Raw genomic sequence first — 21,856 nt, 5'->3', positions numbered from 1 at the left:
AAATCATATTCTCATATTTTACAAAAAGTAGTTTTAAATATTTGAAACCTAATATAAACAAAACAAAAGATCAATAATCACTATATTTTTTTACAGATTAGTTTTTGTTTCTTTTTTACAATATTTTCACATTTGTACGTTCTCGTCAAATCAGAGTTCTTTGAATATCGGTAATGGCTAATTGTATAAGAGTGGCATTAACCATGATGTGTGTGCCGGGCATGTAGGACATCTTCGACATTCAGCGCAGGCCAAGTTTGCAGGAGCTAATCGTCGACTGGCCAAAACTTACGACACGCGCCAAGAAGAAGGTTCGCGAAATAAAAGTCTTACATAAAAGCAATACACACATCCTCGCATTAGATTCCAAAAGCCAAGGAAAAACAGAGAGCGAAATTGTCCCGCAAGGCTTTCACTTCCTCCGTGATATTCTGGTTAATTAGTTTCGAAACATAAAAACTTTTTTATCTTTTGATCGAATTTTTTGTGATGTAAAAACACTTAATTATTTTAAACCATACCTAACCTGCAAAAAGAAACAATAACAAAAAGATAAGAGAGAATTAGGTGGATAATCTTTTGTGTTTCTATTTATAATTTGCCAGAATATCCGCGCGTGTTCTTACTTTGAATTGTTCAAACGTTACCCTTGTTTTTGTGAAAGAGACAGAAAAAAACTTGTGTTTATATTACGGCAAAGAGATCAGCTCTTGCGCGATGTGGGCGTATTGAAGTAAATTGTAAAATTGATCTCTTTGTTTTAAAAACCAGTGTTACGTTAATCCTGAATTAAAAATGAACTAAATAAAATCGAAAATAAATAAAATCGAAACAAAAGCCAGTCAAACCGTCGTAAGACATTTATATTTGATCAATTAGATTTAATTAACTTAAAATGTAAAATTTTCAGACAATTCTTGCGATTATGTACGATATTGAGATATTTTTTTCTTTTTGGCCTGCGCTTTTTTTTATAAAATTAAAAAAAAAATATCGAGAATCTATGAAAGAAAAAGTACAAGTATGTGAATTAGTATATGTCACTTACAAATTGTATCATCCACGCTTATTAATTGCTTAGCTTAATTCAACCTTAGCCTCACGATCACGCTTATCAACACGCATGTTATACGAACGCATGTTTTCAAACACATAATAATGTAGTTCATTAAGTTTGAAAGCAAATTAAATAGATCATTTGTTTAACAATTTTACCATCGCACTTTGCTCTGTTGAGTTATGTAACTCACTTATATATCTGCAAAATTATAAAATTGTCAATATGTCAAATGTTATTAACGTTAGATTATCAACTAAACATAATATAATGTTTTATAACTGATTAAATATTTCAAAATATACATGTTTATAAATATGTATGTTCATAAAACCGTATGTTATAACATGTTATAGGAACAATTTTGATAATATTTTAATAGTGATTTACACAAGTGTGTTACTTGTACAAAATTTAACAAATATAATTATTATTACAACTGTGTTTAATAATTGTAATAATTGATCATACATAACTCATAGTGACGAGTAGCGACAAATATATCGCGTATTTTAATAATAAAAAGTTTACGGAACCAATTGAAATTAAAAGGACTGAATTATTGAACAAGATTGATTTCTCATTGGAAAAAACGATTAGCGAGCAAGATCGACGACCGAGTTTTTCTGAGAAGATGCTGTGAACGCGGATTTGCCTTTTGTTGTTTCTAGAATAGTGGATCGCGTAGGCCGTCTCTGGCCGAATTAATTCCTGACTGGCCGATCCTACATCACTTCGTCAAGACGGAGGTTGGACCGATTCTCACGTGAATCACACAAATATCTCAATATATAATCACGTGATATCGACTCTCTGTCTGTCTTTGCCTGTTGTCTCGACAGTCTCTCGACGATCTATCTGACTTTTCTTCCACTCGAGAACTCGCTCTTTCTTTCTTGAAATCACTTTCTGCCGAACAAATTAATTATCTCTTACCACATTTCCATTCTTCTATTATTTTCAATTACTTTATAATGGATTTTTTTGTCTTTCAATTTTAACTTCTTAAAATTGAAGTTACAACACTCTATGTACAAAACTATCTTGCATTCTATTCTGACTCGATGTGTAACTATTTCTTCTAATATTTAATTTCTTTTTTTCTCTTCCGATAAATATTCTTATTTAACGTTTTAGGAACATTTAAAGAGATTTCAATTTATAATTTGTAAAAACGAAAAAAAGTTTAAATTTAATATACACATGCATTTATTTATTTTAATATTTTACTAGCATTATTTAAATATTTAATATTTCTTCTTTTCAAAAGTAATTGTGAAAAAAAATTACACTATAATTGGAATCTCTGAAATTGTGTTACGTTTTTCTTCATCGATGTCGCATCTAAAATGTATAGTATAAGCAGCGCCTTCTCCAGCAACTATCTTGCTCGAACAATGACGAGTACTTTTTTCATCTTTTTTTGAGGAAATCCGTCCACTATTCTTCTTTTTTTTTTCTCAAAACCGTTTAACATCAATCTTAACAGTAGTAAGCATGACAAGTCATAGCTTAAACAACTGAACACTCGACTAGCTCAATGAACAATCGATTGAGCTTTTCGTAACAACTTTTTTCAATAGAATCTTTTTTCTAGAGTTTTTTTCCGAAGTATTCACGAAGACGTCTTCGTCTTTATTTATATATTTTTGTCGTCTCTTTCTCGCCCTCCGTTCTCCTTACTTACTCGGAGAGGCGTCCAGTTTTCGATTTTTCTACTGAATTTTCCTGCTAACTTTGCTGCATCGCCTAGCAAAGATCGCTGTCGATGTTGAACGATATACTGTTGGATAGATTTATCGGTAATTTTTTCGCGAACATAATCCACGACTGATCGGCGATTTCTCTTTCGCAGAAACAAGAAAGCTTCCTGAAGCCACTGGTGGATCAATATGCGAAAGAAGGCAAAGACAAGAAGGTTGTCTTCGAAGCAAACTTTTCGAAACCGAACTGCAAGCCGAAATGGTTCTTCCGAAAGGACGTAAGTAATTGAAGAAAATAATTTATGCAATTTTTAAAACAATGTGTAAAATAATTAAACCACATTTCTCGTAACGTACTTATATGAAAAGAACAATGAGAAAAAACGGATGAGAATTATTAAGATTTCATGATGAATAATTCTCTGCGTGTGTGCTATATTCAGGAATTGTTCCCGTCGGCGAAGTATAAATTCAAGAACGAAGAAGACTGCTACCAGCTTATTATCACTGGACCGAAAGTCGAAGACACTGGAAAATACACAATTGAAATTGCTGGTGTATCCACCACAGGCTTTCTTAATGTGGATGGTAAGTACATCTTTCGTACTTCTTAAGCAGAGAAGTTCGATTATACTCTCTTGTTTTTTGAGAGAGGATATCACAAATAAGATTTTATGGATGTCAAAAATTTCAGAACCCGACCCGACGTACACTTTCACAAAGCCGTTGTCGAAGAAAACCAGCGGTTTCACCAAGCACGAGGCTTACATGGAATGTACAGTCAGCTCCAACTTGGCGCAAGTCTCCTGGTACAAAGACAAAGATAAACTCGAGGTAAGTTTTTATCAAACATGAAAAATAGATTTTACATTTCTTGATTGTAAAACCAACTTTTGATGCGTTCTTCAGGATGGAGACCAATACAGTATTTCCAAAGACATGTCGGGCGTGTGCCGGCTGACTATCAAGAGCGCAACTCTCGAAGATAGTGGCGAATATAGTTGCAGGATAAATAAGCAGTCAGACAGAACCGACACTGTTCTCACAATAGTCGGTGAGTATTTTTTTTTTTTTTTTTTTTTTATCAAAATTAAATTCAAATTAATTGTAATATTTTCTAGCGCCATTTTGTCAAAACTACAGAACACTCGCATAAATTAAATAACGATTTTGTTCTTCAGAATATCCTTACAAGTTTGTCAAAGTACTGAAACATCAGCAACTGATAGAAAAAGAGACACTGACCTTGTTGTGCGAACTGGACGACGACGGTGGTGACGTTCAATGGTTCAAGGGAGATCAATTAATCACGTCTGACAAGAGGTGTGTTTCAACGTTCCAATTTGTTACGCAGTAGTTTCTTTCACTTTAAGAATTTCTTTATTTAAATAAATTTTTCATTACCAGGGTACAAATTAAAGAAGATGGTAGAAAACGCAAGCTTATCATTAAAGATTGCAAGGTCACTGATGCTGGACTCTACTCCTGCGTGAGCAACGCCGACAAGACGGAAGCTGAAATTGTGATAAACTGTAAATAAGAAATTATTTGCACTTGCATCTTCTCAATTTTTCTCATTTTTTTTAAATACATTACACATCTTTCTCTGTAACTGCAGATGCTAATCGTTTCAACAAGAAGTTAAAGGACACCGTCGCGGTTGAGAGAGAAAAGTTGGTGTTGGATGTCGAACTTCAAGATCAGACCGCACCGGCTATATTCCACTTCAATGGCCAGAAGATAGAGCCCAACGAGCGAGTAGAGATCAAGAATCTGGGTGGCGGTAAGCATCAGTTGGTCTTCAACAGATTGGAGATGACGGACGATGGTGAGATTATGTGCGAGAGCGGTCAGTTGACCAGCAGTTGCAAACTGACCGTGAAGAGAGGCGAGAGCAAGCCTATCGTCGACTTCCCCGACAAGGTTGAAGGACCTTGCAGTGCGCCACTGATCTTTGTCGTGCCTTTCAAAGGTAATATTTGAATTTTATATTCTACAGTCTCTGCACACGATTTTATGGAATTTAATAGAACGTACGGCAGCTGATGCAATGAATTCTCGATTGTAAAATGTAAAATCTATACTTGCATAGTCGAAGGCACCAAGCAGAGTCAAGTGGAAGCAAAATTGATGAAGGACGGCAAGGCATTGCCTCTCAAGGACGTTGAAATCGTCGTAGGCGAAGATAAGATCACGTACAAGATCAAGAAACCGCAGCGTGAGTCATCTGGAATCTATCAGATAAAGATCGGTAACAATCAGGGTGAGGAAGTGAAGGATGTGAATATTGTTATGCAAGGTTAGTGTCATATCTTCGTCGAGATTTTAAAGTATCTTGAGTTTTTATATTTCTTCTTATTTGTGAATTATTATTCTTTGTAGACGTTCCATCTCCGCCATTGGATGTCGAAGTCAACGAGATCTTTCAGAATTCTTGCGTCGTATCGTTCAAACCGTCCAAAGATGAAGGAGGCACACCTATTACAAAATATATCATCGAACGTCTCGATCTTAGTCTGAAGTCACAGTGGGACAATGTCGGTGAAGTCGCGCAGGGTGAAAAATGCGTTTACAAGGTCGCGGATCTCGTGGCGAAGAAAGAGTACAAATTCCGCATACGGGCTGTGAACAAACTCGGTTCCAGTGAGCCGGCTATGTTTGCCAAGCCCGTCTTGGCCAAGGATCCATGGGGTAAGTTTTTTATGCGACTTGTTTCGCATTGGTATAAAAATGTCAAGAGAGAGACGAAGTGTGACAGATAAACAAAAACTATTCTCGCGTTTTCCAGATGAACCCGGCAAACCCACAAACGTCGACGTAACCGATTGGGACAAGGACCACGCGGATCTGACATGGACGAAACCCGAGAACGACGGTGGTGCACCGATCACTGGTTACGTAATCGAATACAAAGAGAAGTTCGGTAAGGAGTGGGTGAAGGGCAAGGAGATCGAGGGCGATGTGACTCAAGCGACCATTGACGGTCTGAAAGAAGGTACACAGTACGAGTTCAGAATACGAGCTGTGAACAAGGCTGGTCCTGGTGAACCGTCCGACGCTACGAAACCGATTATTGCCAAATGCCGATTTGTCAAACCATACATCGTCGGCGACGGTCTCACGAACCTGATCGTCAAGAAAGGCCAAGTCATTAAATACGATATCAAATACGCCGGTGAGCCAGAACCTGAAGTGCACTGGTTGCTAGGTCAAAAGGAAATCGTTCAGGACGCGGCCGAAAGGATTACAATCGACAAATACGAGAGGAATACCGTGTTGACAGTCAGAAGGACCACTAGACCTGATTCCGGAAAGTACAAGCTAGTGCTAACGAACAGTTCCGGCACCTGCGAGAGCATCGCCGACGTCGTCGTTCTCGGTAAGTCTAGCAATATCGCGATGCCAATTAGTGTTTGTATTCCGGAAATATGAGAGCTTTCTCTGAACAATTTTTAATTGCATATCCTTTTCTGCGAAATTCTTTTATAAAACTTAAAAAAGTCTTTGTAACAATATTGTTTTTTGATTTTTTGTAGACAAACCATCGATTCCGCAAGGACCACTTAAAGTGGAAGAAGTCCGTGCCAATCACGTTAAGGTCAAGTGGGATAAGCCAGAAGACAACGGCGGTACCGATATCACGGGTTATGTATTGGAAAAGATGGATCTGGATACTGGACGATGGATTCCAGCCGGAGAAGTCGGTCCCAACGAAAAGACCTTTACATTTTCTGGACTGACACCCAAGAAAAAATACAAGTTCCGCGTCAAAGCGGTCAATAAGGAAGGCGAGTCCGAACCGTTAGAGGTCGAAGAAGCCATTCTTGCCAAAAATCCTTATGGTAAGAAAATAAAACTCATTAATATCTGAAACTTAAATGTTTCATGTTATTGCAATATTTTTACAAAAATTTTGTAAATGTTTTTTAATAGACGAGCCTGGCAAGCCTGGCAAGCCAGAGATCTTCGATTATGATAATGTCAGCGTGTCGCTGAAGTGGGAAAAACCGAAGAGTGACGGTGGCAGACCGATCACACATTATACCATCGAGATGAAAGACAAATTTGCCGCCGATTGGATCGAAGTGGCCAAGACTAACGACGCTACTCCTGAGGTTAAAGTTGAAGACCTTAAGGAGAAGATGGTGTATCAATTCCGCGTTCGTGCTCATAATAAAGCCGGACCTGGCGAACCTAGCGATCCCACGGATAATCATCTTTGCAAGCACAGAAACTGTAAGATAAAATCTAATATATATATGTAATACATTATTTTCTAAAATAGTAAAATTTTAATTAGTGAAATTCTTCTTAAAACTAAAAAAATAATTTTAGTGAGACCGAGAATCGATCGAACCAACTTCAAATCGATCATCATCAAGGCTGGCCGCACTCACAAATGGTCTGTGGACGTATCTGGTGAACCTCCGCCAGAAACAAGATGGATTTGGAGGGACAATATCCCGCTAACCAATACCGAACGTATCAAGATCGAAAATGTCGAGTATCATACGAATTTCTCTATCATTAATGCAATGCGCAAGGATACTGGAAAGTACACCCTCGTCGCCGAGAACGCTAACGGCAAAGATGAAGAAACTGTTGAACTCACAGTACTCGGTAAGTATGATTCAAACATTTAATTTCTGATAAATATTGATTTAATGTGGCTCTATTTAAAAGAGAAACAAAAGAGTTTCACTGTCGTGTTTAGAAGACAGGCTTAACAACAACATTTGTCTCTGTAGGAAAACCAAGCGCTCCCAAGGGACCTCTGGAAGTCAGCGATGTTACCAATACCACAGCCAAGGTGAAATGGGAAAAACCGGAGGACGACGGTGGTGTGCCGATCAAAGAATACGAGATCGAAAAGATGGACACAAAGACCGGCAAATGGGTCAGAGTGGGCAAAATACCTGGAAACTCGCCCAATACGGAATTCGAAGTAACCGGCTTGAATCCCGGAAGCGAATACAAGTTCCGTGTGACGGCTGTCAACGACGAGGGCGATTCGGAGCCTTTGGAGAGCGAGCGCGGCGTCGTTGCCAGAAATCCGTACGGTATGTTGATGTTTTACATTAAAGGATCAAGAAACAGGATCGAACAAAACTTTATAAATAAATTTATTCAACAAACTTAGCAAATTACAAATATATTTGAATAATTATTTTCCAGATGAACCTCTGAAACCTGGAACTCCCGAAATTACCGATTACGACAACGAATCCGTGAGCTTGAAATGGGCTCCGCCCGAATTCGACGGAGGAGCGCCGATCGAGAAATATATTATCGAAAAGAAAGATCGGTACAAGCCTGACTGGGAGAAGGCGATCGAAGTGCCTGGAAATCAACTTGAGGGCAAAGTACCGGATTTGAAGGAAAGGGGCGAGTACCAGTTTCGTGTCATTGCCGTGAATAAAGCTGGACCGTCGCCTCCGTCAGACGCGTCGAAGATGCAGATTTGCAAGCACAAAGCTCGTGAGTGTTTATCATAATCACAGTTTATTAATATTAACTACTTATATCTATATTCCTAAGTTGAAAAAAATATTTTTCATAATAATTACAAATCTTTTCACAAAAAAAATAACTTATGTTTAATTTAGTGAAACCGAGAATCGATAGAACGAATTTGAAACCGATCGTTGTACGAGCTGGCAAATCTGTCAAGTACGATGTGGACGTACGCGGTGAACCGCCACCAGAAATCACATGGTACCACGTCGGCAGTGAGGTGAAATCCGGTGAGAACATCGAGATCGTTAATGTTGACTACAACACCAAACTCAGCATCACCGATAGCGTGCGTAAAAACACTGGCTTGTGGAAGATCAAAGCTGTTAATCCTCATGGCGAGGACGAGGCCGAAGTCGAAATTACGATATTAGGTGAGTAGAAAAATATATATATTTTTATTTATAAATTTTCTTTTTTTAAATGGAAACTAAAATTAAAAGTTTCTCTTTCTTTGAAGTTTGAATTATAATTACTGTATTGGAAACTTCTTTTTTTCTACAATTTCACTTTTTCTTTATGTAGGGGCTCCTGGAAAACCGAAGGGACCGCTCAAAGTGACGGACGTCACGAAGAACAGTTGCAAACTCAAATGGGGCAAGCCGGAGGATGACGGCGGCAAACCGATTACCGGCTATCAAGTAGAGAAACTAGATAAATCAACCGGCAGATGGGTACCCGTTGGTCGAACCACGGATACCGAAATGGATGTAAAAGGTCTTCAAGAGGGACATGAATACGAATTTAGAGTGAAGGCTTTGAATGAAGAAGGTGAATCGGAACCGCTCGTGACAGACGGTTCCACGATTGCGAAGAATCCTTATGGTGAGTTTTAATTCTTAAAATTATATAAGTTGAAAAAACTTTGTATATTAGAAATATATTCTGTGATAATTAATTATTTTCACATTTATAATTGCAATTTTTTATTGCTAGATGTCACCAGCAAACCTGGCACACCAGAATTTGAGGACTGGGATGTTGATCGCGTTGATCTCAAATGGGAACCTCCCAAAAATACCGGCGGTGCGCCGATCACTGGCTATATCATTGAAAAGAAAGAGAAACCTTCTTCGCAATGGGAAGAAGCTCTTGTTACCGATTCGCCTCAACCGAAAGGTCGTGTCACCGGCTTGAAAAAGGGTTCCACTTATCAGTTCCGTGTTCGTGCTGTTAACAAGGCCGGACCGTCGGAGCCAAGCGACCCGACCAAACCGCACGTTGCAAAAGCAAGATTCCGTAAGTATTTCAACTTGTTAAACAATTATAATTCTCAGTATTTCCTGTTGTATATTATAAAACAATATTACAAGACAATCATATTATTTTTTATAGTTAAACCGCACATCAATCGTGACAAGCTTCAGACAATCAAAGTTAGAGCGGGTCAACTGGTGAAATTGGAGGTTGATGTCGAAGGTGAACCTCCTCCAACCGTTACATGGAGCTTTGCAGGCGCGCCTCTTAAAACCGGAGCCAACGTTAAAATCGATAATGAAGATTATCTTACCAAGATTCACTTGACGAACACCAGTCGCAAGTTAACTGGAAAATACACTATTAAGGCTGTGAACGACTCCGGAGAAGATGAGGCTGATGTAGAAATTAATATTCTCGGTAAGTAAATCAAAACACATAAGTATATTTTATTTGTTATTACATAAAATAAAAAAAATATATATGATGATCGAGTTTATACATTGTTTTGATTAATAATAATTTTACAGACAAACCTGGAAAACCGGAGGAACCGTTAGAAGTGACAGATGTGCACAAAGAGGGCTGTAAGTTGAAATGGAACAAACCAAAGGACGATGGTGGTCTTCCTCTGTCCAGCTATTTAGTAGAAAAGATGGACGTGACAACAGGTTGTTGGGTACCAGCCGGTATCGTGGATCCTGAAAAAACTGAGCACACGATTACCGGTTTGGAACCCGGCCATAAGTACGAATTCCGGGTGAAGGCTGTGAATGAGGAAGGAGAATCGGAACCTCTGCAGACCGACGCTGGCATTGTAGCCAAAAATCCATACGGTATAGCATTTCAATCTCAATGTCAATTTTTGCACACACATACAAGATTATCTATCGTTAATAAATAATTTTTACATTATTTTCTAAGTAATAATACTTTATAAAATATTATTAAGAATATTAAATATTTTAGTGAATTAGTTTATATAAGACTTTTAAATTTTATAGAAATTTTATAGAATATTTCTTAAATATTTGTTTACAGTTATTCAAGAAGAACAACATGTTCATGTAGCGCTCTTTAAAATGTTTCAGATGCTCCAGCGGCGCCTGGACTTCCAGAAATTATTGATTGGTCGGAAAATATGGTAAAACTCAAGTGGGAGCCACCGATAAGAGACGGTGGGGCACCAATTACTGGATATATCATCGAAATGAAAGACAAGTTTGGCACTAACTTTGTCAAGGCAGCTGAGGTAGAAGGGCCCATATGTACTGGCACAGTTCCGCGTTTGGAAGAAGGCAATCAGTATCAATTTAGAGTACGCGCTGTCAACAAGGCTGGTCCTGGCGAACCTAGCGAAGCCACCAATCCACACACTGCTAAAGCTCGGTGGTGTAAGTGTCTGCATCTTGTTTCACCAAAACTTATTATGACTTTTGTTAGAAAAGATAAAACATACAAAACTATCACGTTATAAAAGTTAGTTTTTTTTACAAAAGAAATATGTATTGATAAAAAAATTTATATTAGGAATTAAAAGATTTCTTTATCAATGTTGTTTTTAATTTTGCAGTGAAACCGTACATTGACCGCACGAACCTGCAACCTATAACGGTGAAGGTCGGTCTTACTGTGACTCTGGACGTGAATATAATCGGTGAACCTCCGCCAAAAGTCACTTGGATCTTTAAGGACAAAGAACTTCAATCGGACGATACGATACGAATTGACAGCGTTGACTATAATACCAAGTTCTTCATTCTAAAGACTAAACGAGCGCATACCGGCAAGTACGTGATTAAGGCGAAGAACGAGGTTGGTGAAGACACAGCCGAGGTTGAAATCACTGTTCTCGGCAAGCCCAGTAAGCCAAAGGTACATTGATTTCTTAACGTGCATGTGCGGTAATTTATTTACATTTACATTTATTTCTATTTTTGTTTTTGTTCTTCAGGGTCCACTGGAGGTGTCTGATGTTAACAAACATGGCTGTAAACTCAAATGGGACAAACCTGAAGACGACGGCGGCTCACCGGTCGAGTATTACGAGATCGAGAAGTTGGATCCTCTCACGGGACAATGGATACCCTGCGGTCGCAGTATAGAACCAGAAGCGACCATAACAGGATTACAAGAGGGCAAGCCATACAAATTCCGCGTGAAAGCTGTCAATAAAGAAGGAGAATCCGACGATTTAGAAGCGGATAAATCAATCATAGCCAAAAATCCATTTGGTATGTTTTAAGTTTGAATTTTTTTTTTTAATTAATTTAAGCGTAAATCAAGTTTTAAGAAGTAACATACTTTTTTCTTTTCAATCACCACACACGTAATTGAAATGCAATTTTTTTTTATTCTAGACGAACCGGGCAAACCTGGTCGACCGGAACTTAAGAACTGGGACAAAGACTTCGTCGATCTCGAATGGACTCCGCCGAAAGACGACGGCGGTGCGCCAATCGAGAAATACATTGTACAGATGCGGGACAAAGAAGGTAGACAGTGGATAGACGTTGCCAAAGTTCCTGGAGATCGTACGGCTGCCAAGGTAACCGACGGTATTCAAGAAGGTCACGAGTATGAGTTCAGGATTGTGGCGGTCAACAAGGCCGGACCTGGCGAGCCTAGTGACACGTCGAAGAGCGTCGTTGCCAAACCTCGATTCCGTAAGTACAATATTTTATTTGTCAATTTTAATTTAATAAAAAGTTTTAAAAAAAATATTATTATTGTAATTAATTATTACTTCAAGTTCACATATACAAGTTTTATAACACTATTTTCTCGTTTACAGTGGCGCCTCATATCGATCGCAAGAATCTGCAGAAAAAAGTCATGCGAATTGGTCAAATGCTGCGAATGGAAGCCGATATCAAGGGCGAACCGCCTCCAGTTGTCACGTGGAAACTTAAAGACGTGACGTTAAAGAGCATGGACCGTCTCAAGATCGAGAATGAGGACTACCATACTATGTTCATTCTCAACAAACTTCAACGCTCGGACACCGGCACTTATACTGTCATTGCTAAAAATGACAGCGGCACTGATCAAGTCGATGTTGAACTGCAGGTGCGGTGATTCGCTAAAATCGCTTGCATTAAAAAAATGTGTCGTTTAAAACTTAGAATTATAAAATAAGACGTTATATTATTTGTAATTGAGCGTGTTAAAATAATGATTTATTGTTATTCGGCAGGTACTGAGTAAACCAAGCAAGCCGAAAGGGCCGCTCGAAGTGTCCGATGTGACGGCCGAGGGTTGCAAACTTAAATGGGACAAACCCGACGACGACGGCGGTGAGCCGGTTGATCATTACGTTATCGAGAGAATGGACGTGGACACCGGACGTTGGGTGCCGTGCGGCACCAGCAAAACACCGGAAGCTGACGTGTCCGGATTGAACGAAGGCAAAGATTACTTATTCCGTGTCAAAGCTGTCAACTCCGAGGGCGAGTCCGAGCCTCTGGAAACATCTATTCCAACAACTGCCAAGAATCCTTACTGTAAGTATATTACTGATATTTACTATTAATTTATTTATAACTGTAAATAATAATAAGTTATAATAATTTATACACAAAAATTTCCGAATCTAATTTTTCGTTTTTAATTTTTCATTTTTATCACTTTTTTATTATTATTTATAATCGTTTCAATTTTGCTTAATTACACAGCGGAGCCCGACGCGCCCGGTAAACCCGAGTTGAAAGACTGGTCAAAGAATCATGTTGATCTGAAATGGAAAGCCCCGAAGAAGGACGGCGGTGCTCCTATCGAGAAATATATTATAGAGAAGAAAGATCAATACGGCAAGTGGCAAAAAGCCGTGGAAGTTCCAGGTAATAAGACCGAAGCCAAGGTGCCGGATCTTGTGGAGGGCCAGAAGTATCAGTTCCGCGTGAAAGCCGTGAACAAGGGTGGTCAGAGCAAGCCCAGCGAGCCAAGCGATACGTTAATCGCCAAAGATCGCTACGCCGCGCCTAAGATCGATCGTACTAATCTGAAAGACATTACAATCAAGGCCGGCAACATCATTCGGCTGGACGTCAAAGTCACGGGTGAACCGCCACCGACCAAGACCTGGTTCCTGAACAAAGCCAAGCAAGAATCCGGCAATGTTCTAACCATTGAGGTTGAAGACTACAAAACCAAGTTTGTTGTCTCTTCGGCGACCAGAGCGCACTGCGGCACTCTGACCTTGAAGGCGGAGAACAGCTCCGGTAAAGATGAGGCGTCCATTGAGATCTTGGTGCTGGACAAACCAAGCAAACCAGAAGGGCCGCTCAAGGTATCCGACGTGCACAAGGAAGGCTGCACACTTAAGTGGAACCCGCCCTTGGACGACGGCGGTGCACCTTTGGATCATTACGTGGTTGAAAAAATGGATACAGAAACTGGTAGATGGATACCGATTGGACGTACCAAAGAGCCTAATATGGCAGTAGAGAATCTTGTACCTGGTCAGGAATACAAGTTCCGAGTCGCGGCTGTGAATGCAGAGGGCGAATCCGAACCGTTAGAGACTGAACATGGAATTGTTGCCAAAAATCCGTTCGGTAAGATTTTTTTAATTTTTTGAAAAAAAAATTATTTATCTTTTATTCAATTTACAAGAATTAAAAATTTATTCCAAGTCACGTACAAAATCTATCTTTTCAACTTATACGTACGATTTTTTGCACATTTACAATTTCCACATGGTTTTGCAATTTTTATCAAATGAATAATTTTTTTCACTCTTATATTTACATCGTAGACGAACCTGGCGCACCAGGTCGTCCGGAAGCAACTGATTGGGACAAAGATCACGTGGACTTGCGATGGACTCCACCGTTGAAGGATGGCGGATCTCCAATCACCGGATACGTGATCGAGAAGCGAGAAAAGGGCGCACCCAAGTGGATCAAGGCATGCGAAACCGGACCGGATTGCAAAGGTCGTGTCGATAACCTCGACGAGGGTGTTGAATATGAGTTCAGAGTCAAAGCCGTCAACGCCGCGGGACCCGGCGAACCGTCTGATGCCAGCAAACCGATCACTGCTAAGAGTCGAAGACGTAAGTGTTGCTTACAATTTTTAATAAATATCTATTAACTAATAAATATACGAGAAATATATTTATTAACATTAATTAACTTTTGTGCACTCTTTTACAGTTCCACCAAAGATTGACAGACGAAATCTGCGTGACATAACTGTACGCGAGAACGAAGCGTTCCACTTCGATGTTAAGATCATCGGCGAGCCACCGCCAGATGTCACATGGGTGATCAACAACAAGAGCATTCAGCAAACTACACATCGCAGAATACAAAACGTACCTTATAACAGCAAGTTCTTCAACGACAAACCCGAACGCAAAGACAGCGGCACCTACAAGATCACGGCAATCAATCAGTTCGGATCTGATACTGCCGAAGTTGAAGTCACTGTTGTTTGTAAGTAATCAATTATATGTATAATTTGTAAAAAAGCACAAAAGCAAATATCTAAATATTCCAATTATTTAAATTAGCCAAACCTGGCAAGCCGGAAGGACCGCTAGAAGTATCCGACGTGCATAAAGAAGGATGTACACTCAAATGGAAGAAACCAAAAGATGATGGCGGAGAACCGATTGAAGGTTACTTAGTGGAGAAATTCGATCCGGAGACCGGTGTCTGGCTACCAGTAGGTAAAACTACTGGACCGGAGATGAAGGTCGAGGGTCTTACACCTGGACACGAATACAAGTTCCGTGTTAAGGCGCTTAACAAAGAAGGAGAGTCCGAGCCGTTGGAGACTTTCAGTTCCATCGTAGCCAAAGATCCATTCAGTAAGTTTAGAATATATTTAAAAAATTAATTAAAATAAAACTGTTATATATATTTTTTCTTTTATATAATATCTGAATTAAATAATCATTATATAATTCTGTATATTTAGTTAGAAAATAGTATTAATTGTTGATAAGTTTTATTATTCTTTTTTATTATTTTCTTAATTTTTATTTAGCTGTACCATCTGCGCCCGGAGCACCTGAGCCGGTCGATTGGACGGCCAGTCAGGTTGAACTCACGTGGAAAGAACCCGTTAGCGATGGTGGTTCGCCCATTACGAGCTACATCGTTGAGAAGAAGGACAAATACAGCACCATGTGGGAGAAAGCTTTGGAGACCGAAACACCGGTCACCAAAGCTCTGGTGCACGGTTTAATAGAAGGCAATGATTATCAATTCCGTGTAATTGCCGTAAACAAAGCCGGTCAATCGGAGCCGGGTGAAGCCAGCAAGACGTTCACGGCTAAGCCACGCTTCTGTAAGTACCTACTCTTTTTTGATACTATCACTTAATAATAGACATACGTGTTATAAAATTAATTTCATGAACGATTGATCTATAGACAGCATCCTTGTATCGTTGCCACGGAATGTACGCACGTTCCAAAAATAGATCTATTAAATCGTTCGCTTGTCTAAATCTGATATTGGCATTTTAATCATGATCGTCTAATTATTTCTTTCAGTGGCCCCGAAGATCGATAGGCGCAATCTGAGGGACGTCACCCTGTCCGCTGGCTCGATGCTCAAGTTCGACGCCAACGTGATAGGCGAACCGCCGCCGCACATCGAGTGGCGTTACGGCGCGATACCGCTGCATTCCGATCGCAAGACACAAATCGACAACAGCGATTACAACACAAAGTTCAGCATACGGCCAGTGTCGCGAGACGACAGTGGCGATTATACTGTCACTGCGAGTAACTCGTCAGGCAAGGACTCGGTTACGGTGCAGGTGACGGTGACAGACAAGCCGACACCGCCCGAGGGACCGCTTCAGGTGTCGGACGTGCACAAAGAGGGATGCAAACTTAAGTGGAAGAGACCCAAAGACGACGGTGGCACACCTATCGAATATTACCAGGTGGATAAAATGGACCCGGAAACTGGATGCTGGGTACCTTGCGGACGTTCCACCGAACCGAGTAAGTGATCGTTGGAATTAACTACCATAATTGATAATGTGAGATTGCTGATACATAGTTGCGACGTGCAAGTTTAATTTTAAAAAAAGCAATAATAATAACAATAAATACTTTTAAAAGTTAAAAAAAATATTAAATTGTTTACAGATCTCGAGGTGACAGGTTTAACTCCAGGCAAGGAATATCTCTTCCGTGTATCCGCGGTCAATGCTGAAGGCGAATCAAAGCCTTTGGAAGCGGAACAAGCGATATTAGCTAAGAATCCATTCGGTATGCAAACAAAACTCATTTTAAGAAATTTAGAAAAATGTAAAATTCGTTATCACCTTCGTAGTTACATATATATCAGTAGTTATCAGACATTATTTTATTTTTAATTTGAGAGAAAGTTAGAGAAATAAAAATCAATTTTTCTCTCAGACGAGCCAGGCAAGCCGGGTGATCTCCAAGCTACAGATTGGGACAAAGATCATGTCGATCTCAAATGGACTCCACCGGAAAAGGACGGTGGTTCACCGATCACTGGTTACATAATCGAAAAGAAAGACAAGTACGGCGAATGGGAAAAGGCGCTGGAAGTGCCCGCAGATGAAACCTCCGCTACCGTGCCCGATTTGATCGAGGGCCAGCCGTACGAGTTCCGCGTGCGAGCCGTGAACAAAGCTGGTCCCGGCGAGCCGTCAGACGCCACACCGACTATCATCGCGAAACCGCGCAATCAAGCGCCTAGAATCGATCGTACGAACCTGATCGAAGTGAGAATCAAGGCCGGCCAGAACTTCAACTTTGACTGCAAAGTGACGGGCGAACCGCCACCGACCACCAAATGGATGCTGAACGGCAAGGAGGTCCGTCCTACCGATCGTATCAAGGTCAAGCATGTGGACTACAACACCAGTCTGAGCGTGCGGATGGCCACCAGATCGGAATCCGGCAAGTACACCGTAATCGCGGAGAACATCAACGGCCGGGACGAGGCATTTGTCAAGGTCACTGTACTCGATAAGCCGAGCCCGCCTCAAGGTCCGCTACGCGTGTCCGATGTTCACGCCGAGGGTTGCAAGCTCTCGTGGAAGCCACCCGAGGATGATGGTGGGCAACCAGTGGAAAAATACGTTGTGGAGAAGATGGACGAAGCTACGGGTCGCTGGGTACCGGCCGGAGAAACCGATGGTCCAGAAACGAACTTGCAGGTGGAAGGCTTGACGCCTGGACACAAGTACAAGTTCAGAGTTAGAGCTGTCAACAAACAGGGCAAGTCCGAGCCGCTCACTTGCATGCAGAGTATCGAGGCGAAGAATCCTTTCGGTAAGAAAATAATGTTTATTAGAATAATGTATTTCTACATGTTGAATATATTGTTAGTAGTTTTAGATATATTATGTATTTAAAATAGTTTTGTGAACTCTTATAATAAATGTTGATGCATCTTTTATAGACGAACCAGGAAAACCGGGTACGCCCGAGGTGGTTGATTACGATACGGACTTTGTTGAACTTCAATGGAAGCGTCCTGAAGAAGACGGAGGATCACCGATCACGGGTTACATTATTGAAAAGCGCGATAAATATAATCCGACATGGGAAAAATGTGCTGAGGTAGATGGCGATACAAACCGCGGCAAAGTTAACGATTTGGTCGAAGGAACTCAATACGAATTCCGCGTGAGGGCCGTAAACAAGGCTGGTCCTGGTGAACCTTCGGAAGCGTCCAAATCTCATCTGGCGCGTCCAAAGAATCTTCCACCGAAGATCGACAGGAAGTATATGCTGGACGTGAAGGTGCGCGCTGGCAGTTTCTTCGACTTCGACGTGCCGGTGATCGGTGAGCCGCCTCCGAGCAAAGTATGGTCGTTGAAAGACGTTACAGTTATGGCAAGTGATCGCATAAAGATTACCACCGAAGATTATAACATCAAAGTTCGCGTGATGGAAGCGAAACGTTCCGATTCTGGCGTTTACACATTAGAAGCCAGAAATGTGAACGGCAAGGATTCCGCCACGTTGACCGTGAACGTGCTGGACGTGCCTTCACCGCCAGAGGGCCCGTTGAAAATTGACAATATTACCAAGAGCGGTTGTAATCTAAAGTGGCGTCCGCCCAAAGACGACGGCGGTTCCGAGATCCAATATTACCAGGTCGAGAAGATGGACACAGAGAACATGCGCTGGGTGCCTGTGGCCGAAGCAACCACCACATACGCGCGAGTGGATCATCTGATAGAGGGTCACGACTATCAGTTCCGCGTGCGCGCGGTTAACAAGCAAGGCGAGTCACAACCGTTGGCGGGAATGGACACCATCACTGCCAAAGATCCGTTCGCCAAGCCGGACAAACCCGGAACGCCAGTGGCCACCGACTGGGACAAAGATCACGTGGATCTTGAATGGACACCACCCAAGAAAGACGGCGGATCGCCCATAACTGGCTACATCATTGAAAAACGGCCACGTTTCGGACAGTGGGAGAAAGCCGCCGAGGTACCTGGAGATAAGACTAGCGCCAGAGTGCCAGATCTGACCGAGGGTCAGGAATACGAGTTCAGAGTCATTGCCGTGAACAAAGGCGGACCTGGTGAACCGTCCGACGCGTCGGCGCCGGTGGTTGCCAAACCACGCTTTAGTGAGTTTAGAATTTAATTCGAATTAGATAATAAGTCTGTTGATCAGTCACTAAAAAAAACTTTCTAGATCAAAACAATTAGAATTTGTCAATATTTTTTCAAAAAGAAAATTTTAACAATGTGCTCTTACTTTATTCACGACTGTTTATAATTAATTGCAGTTGCTCCTTCGTTCGACACGCACTTGCTCAACGACTTGGTGGTGCGCGCCGGTCAGAAGATCAGCTACAACATTCCCATCGTGGCGTCGCCCAAACCAAAGGCAACGTGGACTCGCGATGGAGTTGAAATTGTGGCCGATGCTCGTCACGAGATGTACACTACCAGTACCGAGACATCTTTCGAGATTCCATTCTCCGTGCGCGGTGATACTGGACGTTACACTTTGAATTTGGAAAACGAGCATGGCACTTTCAGGTAATTATATAAAATATAAATAAACAATACATATGGCGATTTGATATCTTACATTTAAATTATCGCCAATTTCTTTCTCTTCTTACATCAACTATCGACTGAACGAAAACGATGACGTAAATTTTTTGCAGTGCCAGCGCGAGAGTTACTGTCCTAGACAGACCGGCGCCACCGGAGAAACCTCTGGAAGTCAGCAATGTCACTAAGGAAGGTTGCCACTTGACCTGGAATCATCCGCTCGATGACGGCGGCAGTCCAATTCTGCACTACGTCATCGAGAAAATGGATCTGTCTCGCGGAACTTGGTCCGACGCCGGTATGAGCATGGTGCTGAGTCACGAGGTCAGTCGTTTAACACATCGCAAGGAGTATCTGTTCCGCGTCAAGGCGGTAAACAACATCGGAGAGTCCGATCCGCTCGAAACTACGAAGAGCATTATTGCGAAGAATGAGTTTGGTGAGTTATCAAACAAAATTTCAAATTTACATAAAAGTGACGTTAACATTTTTCGAAAATTGTTTTAAATTTATCTGGAAGTTAACAACTATGTTTTTTTTTTCTTACAAGAACTGTTATTTATCATTTTTGTATTTCTGTAATTTTTAGATGAGCCAGACGCGCCCGGTAAACCACAGATTACGGACTGGGACAAGGATCATGTGGATCTGGAATGGCCGGCGCCAAAGAACGACGGCGGATCACCGATCACAGGCTACATCGTTCAGAAGAAAGAGAAGGGCAGTCCTTATTGGGTGAATGCTGTTCACGTTCCAAAAGGTCAGACGAGCACAACTGTTCCGGATCTGACGGAAGGTCAAGAATACGAGTTCCGTGTGATCGCTGTCAATGCCGCCGGTCAATCCGAGCCGTCAGAACCCAGCGATCTGGTCACTGCCAAACCTCGTTATCGTAAGTTTTTTTTTTTTTTTTAAATAAAATTAGATTACAAAAAATTGTAACAAATAAATAATTTTGTTTGGGTTTGTCTTTAGTGGCTCCGAAGATCAAGACGCCCTTACAAGATGTACGCATCAAGGCCGGACTTATATTCCACGTGGATATTGACTTCGTCGGCGAACCAACGCCAGAGGTGACCTGGAGCGTGGGAAGCAACGAGTTGACTTCCAACGACAGAACGACGATCACGTCGATCGGTTACCACACGATCGTGCACATAGTTAATGCTAAGAGGTCCGATTCGGGACTGTACCACCTGTTGCTGAAGAACAGCAGCGGCATAGACGAGGGCAGTTTCCAAATGACAGTTCTGGACAAACCTGGACCTCCAGAAGGTCCTTTGCAGTACGAAGAAATCACCAGCCAATCTGTCACGCTCTCGTGGAAGCCACCGAAGGATAATGGCGGAAGCGAGCTTACGTAAGTAAATTTTTAAAATACACAAATAAGATGTATATATTTTTTTCTAAAACAAAAATTTTTAAAGATAAAACTTTCTTAATACAAAACAATATTTACATACAATTATTAAAAAATTATTTTTCAAATATATTTTTTTCTATTTTGTGTATAGTGGATACATTATTGAAAAGCGCGATCTCACACACGGTGGCGGCTGGGTACCAGCTGTTACACACGTTAATCCCAAGTATAATCACGCAACTGTGCCGAGACTCCTCGAAGGAACTACGTACGAATTCCGCGTGTCCGCAGAAAATCTTCAGGGACGCTCCGAGCCGCTGACCACTGACCGATCTGTCGTTGCCAAGAATCAATTCGGTAAGTATTTTTTTCAATAAAATTACTGAACGTGTAATTACACATTACATGAATTTACAAATGCGAATCTCTCTATATTTTTCCTGCAAATAAATGTAAATTTTTCCTAACTTGTTTTCGCGAAATGCACGTTTTTGATATCTGTTATCCAGTGGTGCCCGGACAACCCGGCAAGCCAGAATGCGTCGACGCCGACAAGGATCACATCAAGATCAAATGGACTCCGCCGATCAGCAACGGAGGCTCTAAAATTATCGGCTACGACGTGGAACGTCGCGATCGCGCCACCGGTCGCTGGATAAAACAGAACAAGGAACCTGTCAGATACCCCGAATATTACGACGATCATGTAACGGAAGGTCACCAGTACGAATATCGCGTGTCGGCTATAAATGCCGCCGGTGCTGGAAAACCGAGCGAAACTTCGTCCGTGTTCACGGCCAAACCAATGAAGGAGAAGCCTAAACTCCATTTGGACGCTTTAATCGGTCGCAAGATCAAAGTCCGTGCCGGAGAACCGATTAATGTCAACATTCCGTTGTCTGGCGCGCCTACACCAAAGATCGAATGGACGAAGGATGGAAAATCACTCACGGAGACTCTTCGGCTATCCGTAAGTTTGCGTCTTCTGATGTCTGTATC

General features: G+C 41.3%; 1 protein-coding gene across 20 annotated transcripts in view; it reads left to right on the top strand.

The window, feature by feature from the left end:
• Window positions 1-21,856, top strand: part of LOC109853311 (twitchin) — a 79,580-nt gene that overhangs the window by 44,794 nt on the left and 12,930 nt on the right. For all 20 annotated transcript variants that reach the window (XM_020425277.1, XM_020425275.1, XM_020425265.1 and 17 more), the window contains 41 exons: window positions 2,913-3,038; window positions 3,204-3,348; window positions 3,455-3,594; window positions 3,670-3,814; window positions 3,942-4,083; window positions 4,168-4,292; window positions 4,379-4,732; window positions 4,853-5,059; window positions 5,143-5,451; window positions 5,549-6,139; window positions 6,297-6,602; window positions 6,694-6,996; window positions 7,096-7,380; window positions 7,509-7,820; window positions 7,936-8,238; window positions 8,367-8,648; window positions 8,800-9,099; window positions 9,211-9,513; window positions 9,610-9,891; window positions 10,002-10,307; window positions 10,563-10,865; window positions 11,045-11,346; window positions 11,426-11,705; window positions 11,832-12,137; window positions 12,266-12,540; window positions 12,668-12,974; window positions 13,146-14,027; window positions 14,228-14,527; window positions 14,628-14,909; window positions 14,987-15,286; window positions 15,466-15,768; window positions 15,977-16,435; window positions 16,583-16,705; window positions 16,856-17,743; window positions 17,874-19,058; window positions 19,221-19,476; window positions 19,608-19,933; window positions 20,084-20,386; window positions 20,470-20,854; window positions 21,009-21,214; window positions 21,367-21,827. In XM_020425277.1, the coding sequence (XP_020280866.1) occupies window positions 2,913-3,038; window positions 3,204-3,348; window positions 3,455-3,594; window positions 3,670-3,814; window positions 3,942-4,083; window positions 4,168-4,292; window positions 4,379-4,732; window positions 4,853-5,059; window positions 5,143-5,451; window positions 5,549-6,139; window positions 6,297-6,602; window positions 6,694-6,996; window positions 7,096-7,380; window positions 7,509-7,820; window positions 7,936-8,238; window positions 8,367-8,648; window positions 8,800-9,099; window positions 9,211-9,513; window positions 9,610-9,891; window positions 10,002-10,307; window positions 10,563-10,865; window positions 11,045-11,346; window positions 11,426-11,705; window positions 11,832-12,137; window positions 12,266-12,540; window positions 12,668-12,974; window positions 13,146-14,027; window positions 14,228-14,527; window positions 14,628-14,909; window positions 14,987-15,286; window positions 15,466-15,768; window positions 15,977-16,435; window positions 16,583-16,705; window positions 16,856-17,743; window positions 17,874-19,058; window positions 19,221-19,476; window positions 19,608-19,933; window positions 20,084-20,386; window positions 20,470-20,854; window positions 21,009-21,214; window positions 21,367-21,827 (13,698 nt within the window). The remainder of the gene's footprint in view (window positions 1-2,912; window positions 3,039-3,203; window positions 3,349-3,454; window positions 3,595-3,669; window positions 3,815-3,941; window positions 4,084-4,167; window positions 4,293-4,378; window positions 4,733-4,852; window positions 5,060-5,142; window positions 5,452-5,548; window positions 6,140-6,296; window positions 6,603-6,693; window positions 6,997-7,095; window positions 7,381-7,508; window positions 7,821-7,935; window positions 8,239-8,366; window positions 8,649-8,799; window positions 9,100-9,210; window positions 9,514-9,609; window positions 9,892-10,001; window positions 10,308-10,562; window positions 10,866-11,044; window positions 11,347-11,425; window positions 11,706-11,831; window positions 12,138-12,265; window positions 12,541-12,667; window positions 12,975-13,145; window positions 14,028-14,227; window positions 14,528-14,627; window positions 14,910-14,986; window positions 15,287-15,465; window positions 15,769-15,976; window positions 16,436-16,582; window positions 16,706-16,855; window positions 17,744-17,873; window positions 19,059-19,220; window positions 19,477-19,607; window positions 19,934-20,083; window positions 20,387-20,469; window positions 20,855-21,008; window positions 21,215-21,366; window positions 21,828-21,856) is intronic.

Source organism: Pseudomyrmex gracilis, unplaced genomic scaffold (assembly GCF_002006095.1).
Source record: "Pseudomyrmex gracilis isolate BER0280 unplaced genomic scaffold, ASM200609v1 scaffold_46, whole genome shotgun sequence".
NCBI classification, from domain to species: Eukaryota; Metazoa; Arthropoda; class Insecta; order Hymenoptera; family Formicidae; genus Pseudomyrmex; species Pseudomyrmex gracilis.
This window is presented reverse-complemented; position numbering and strand designations above follow the sequence as displayed.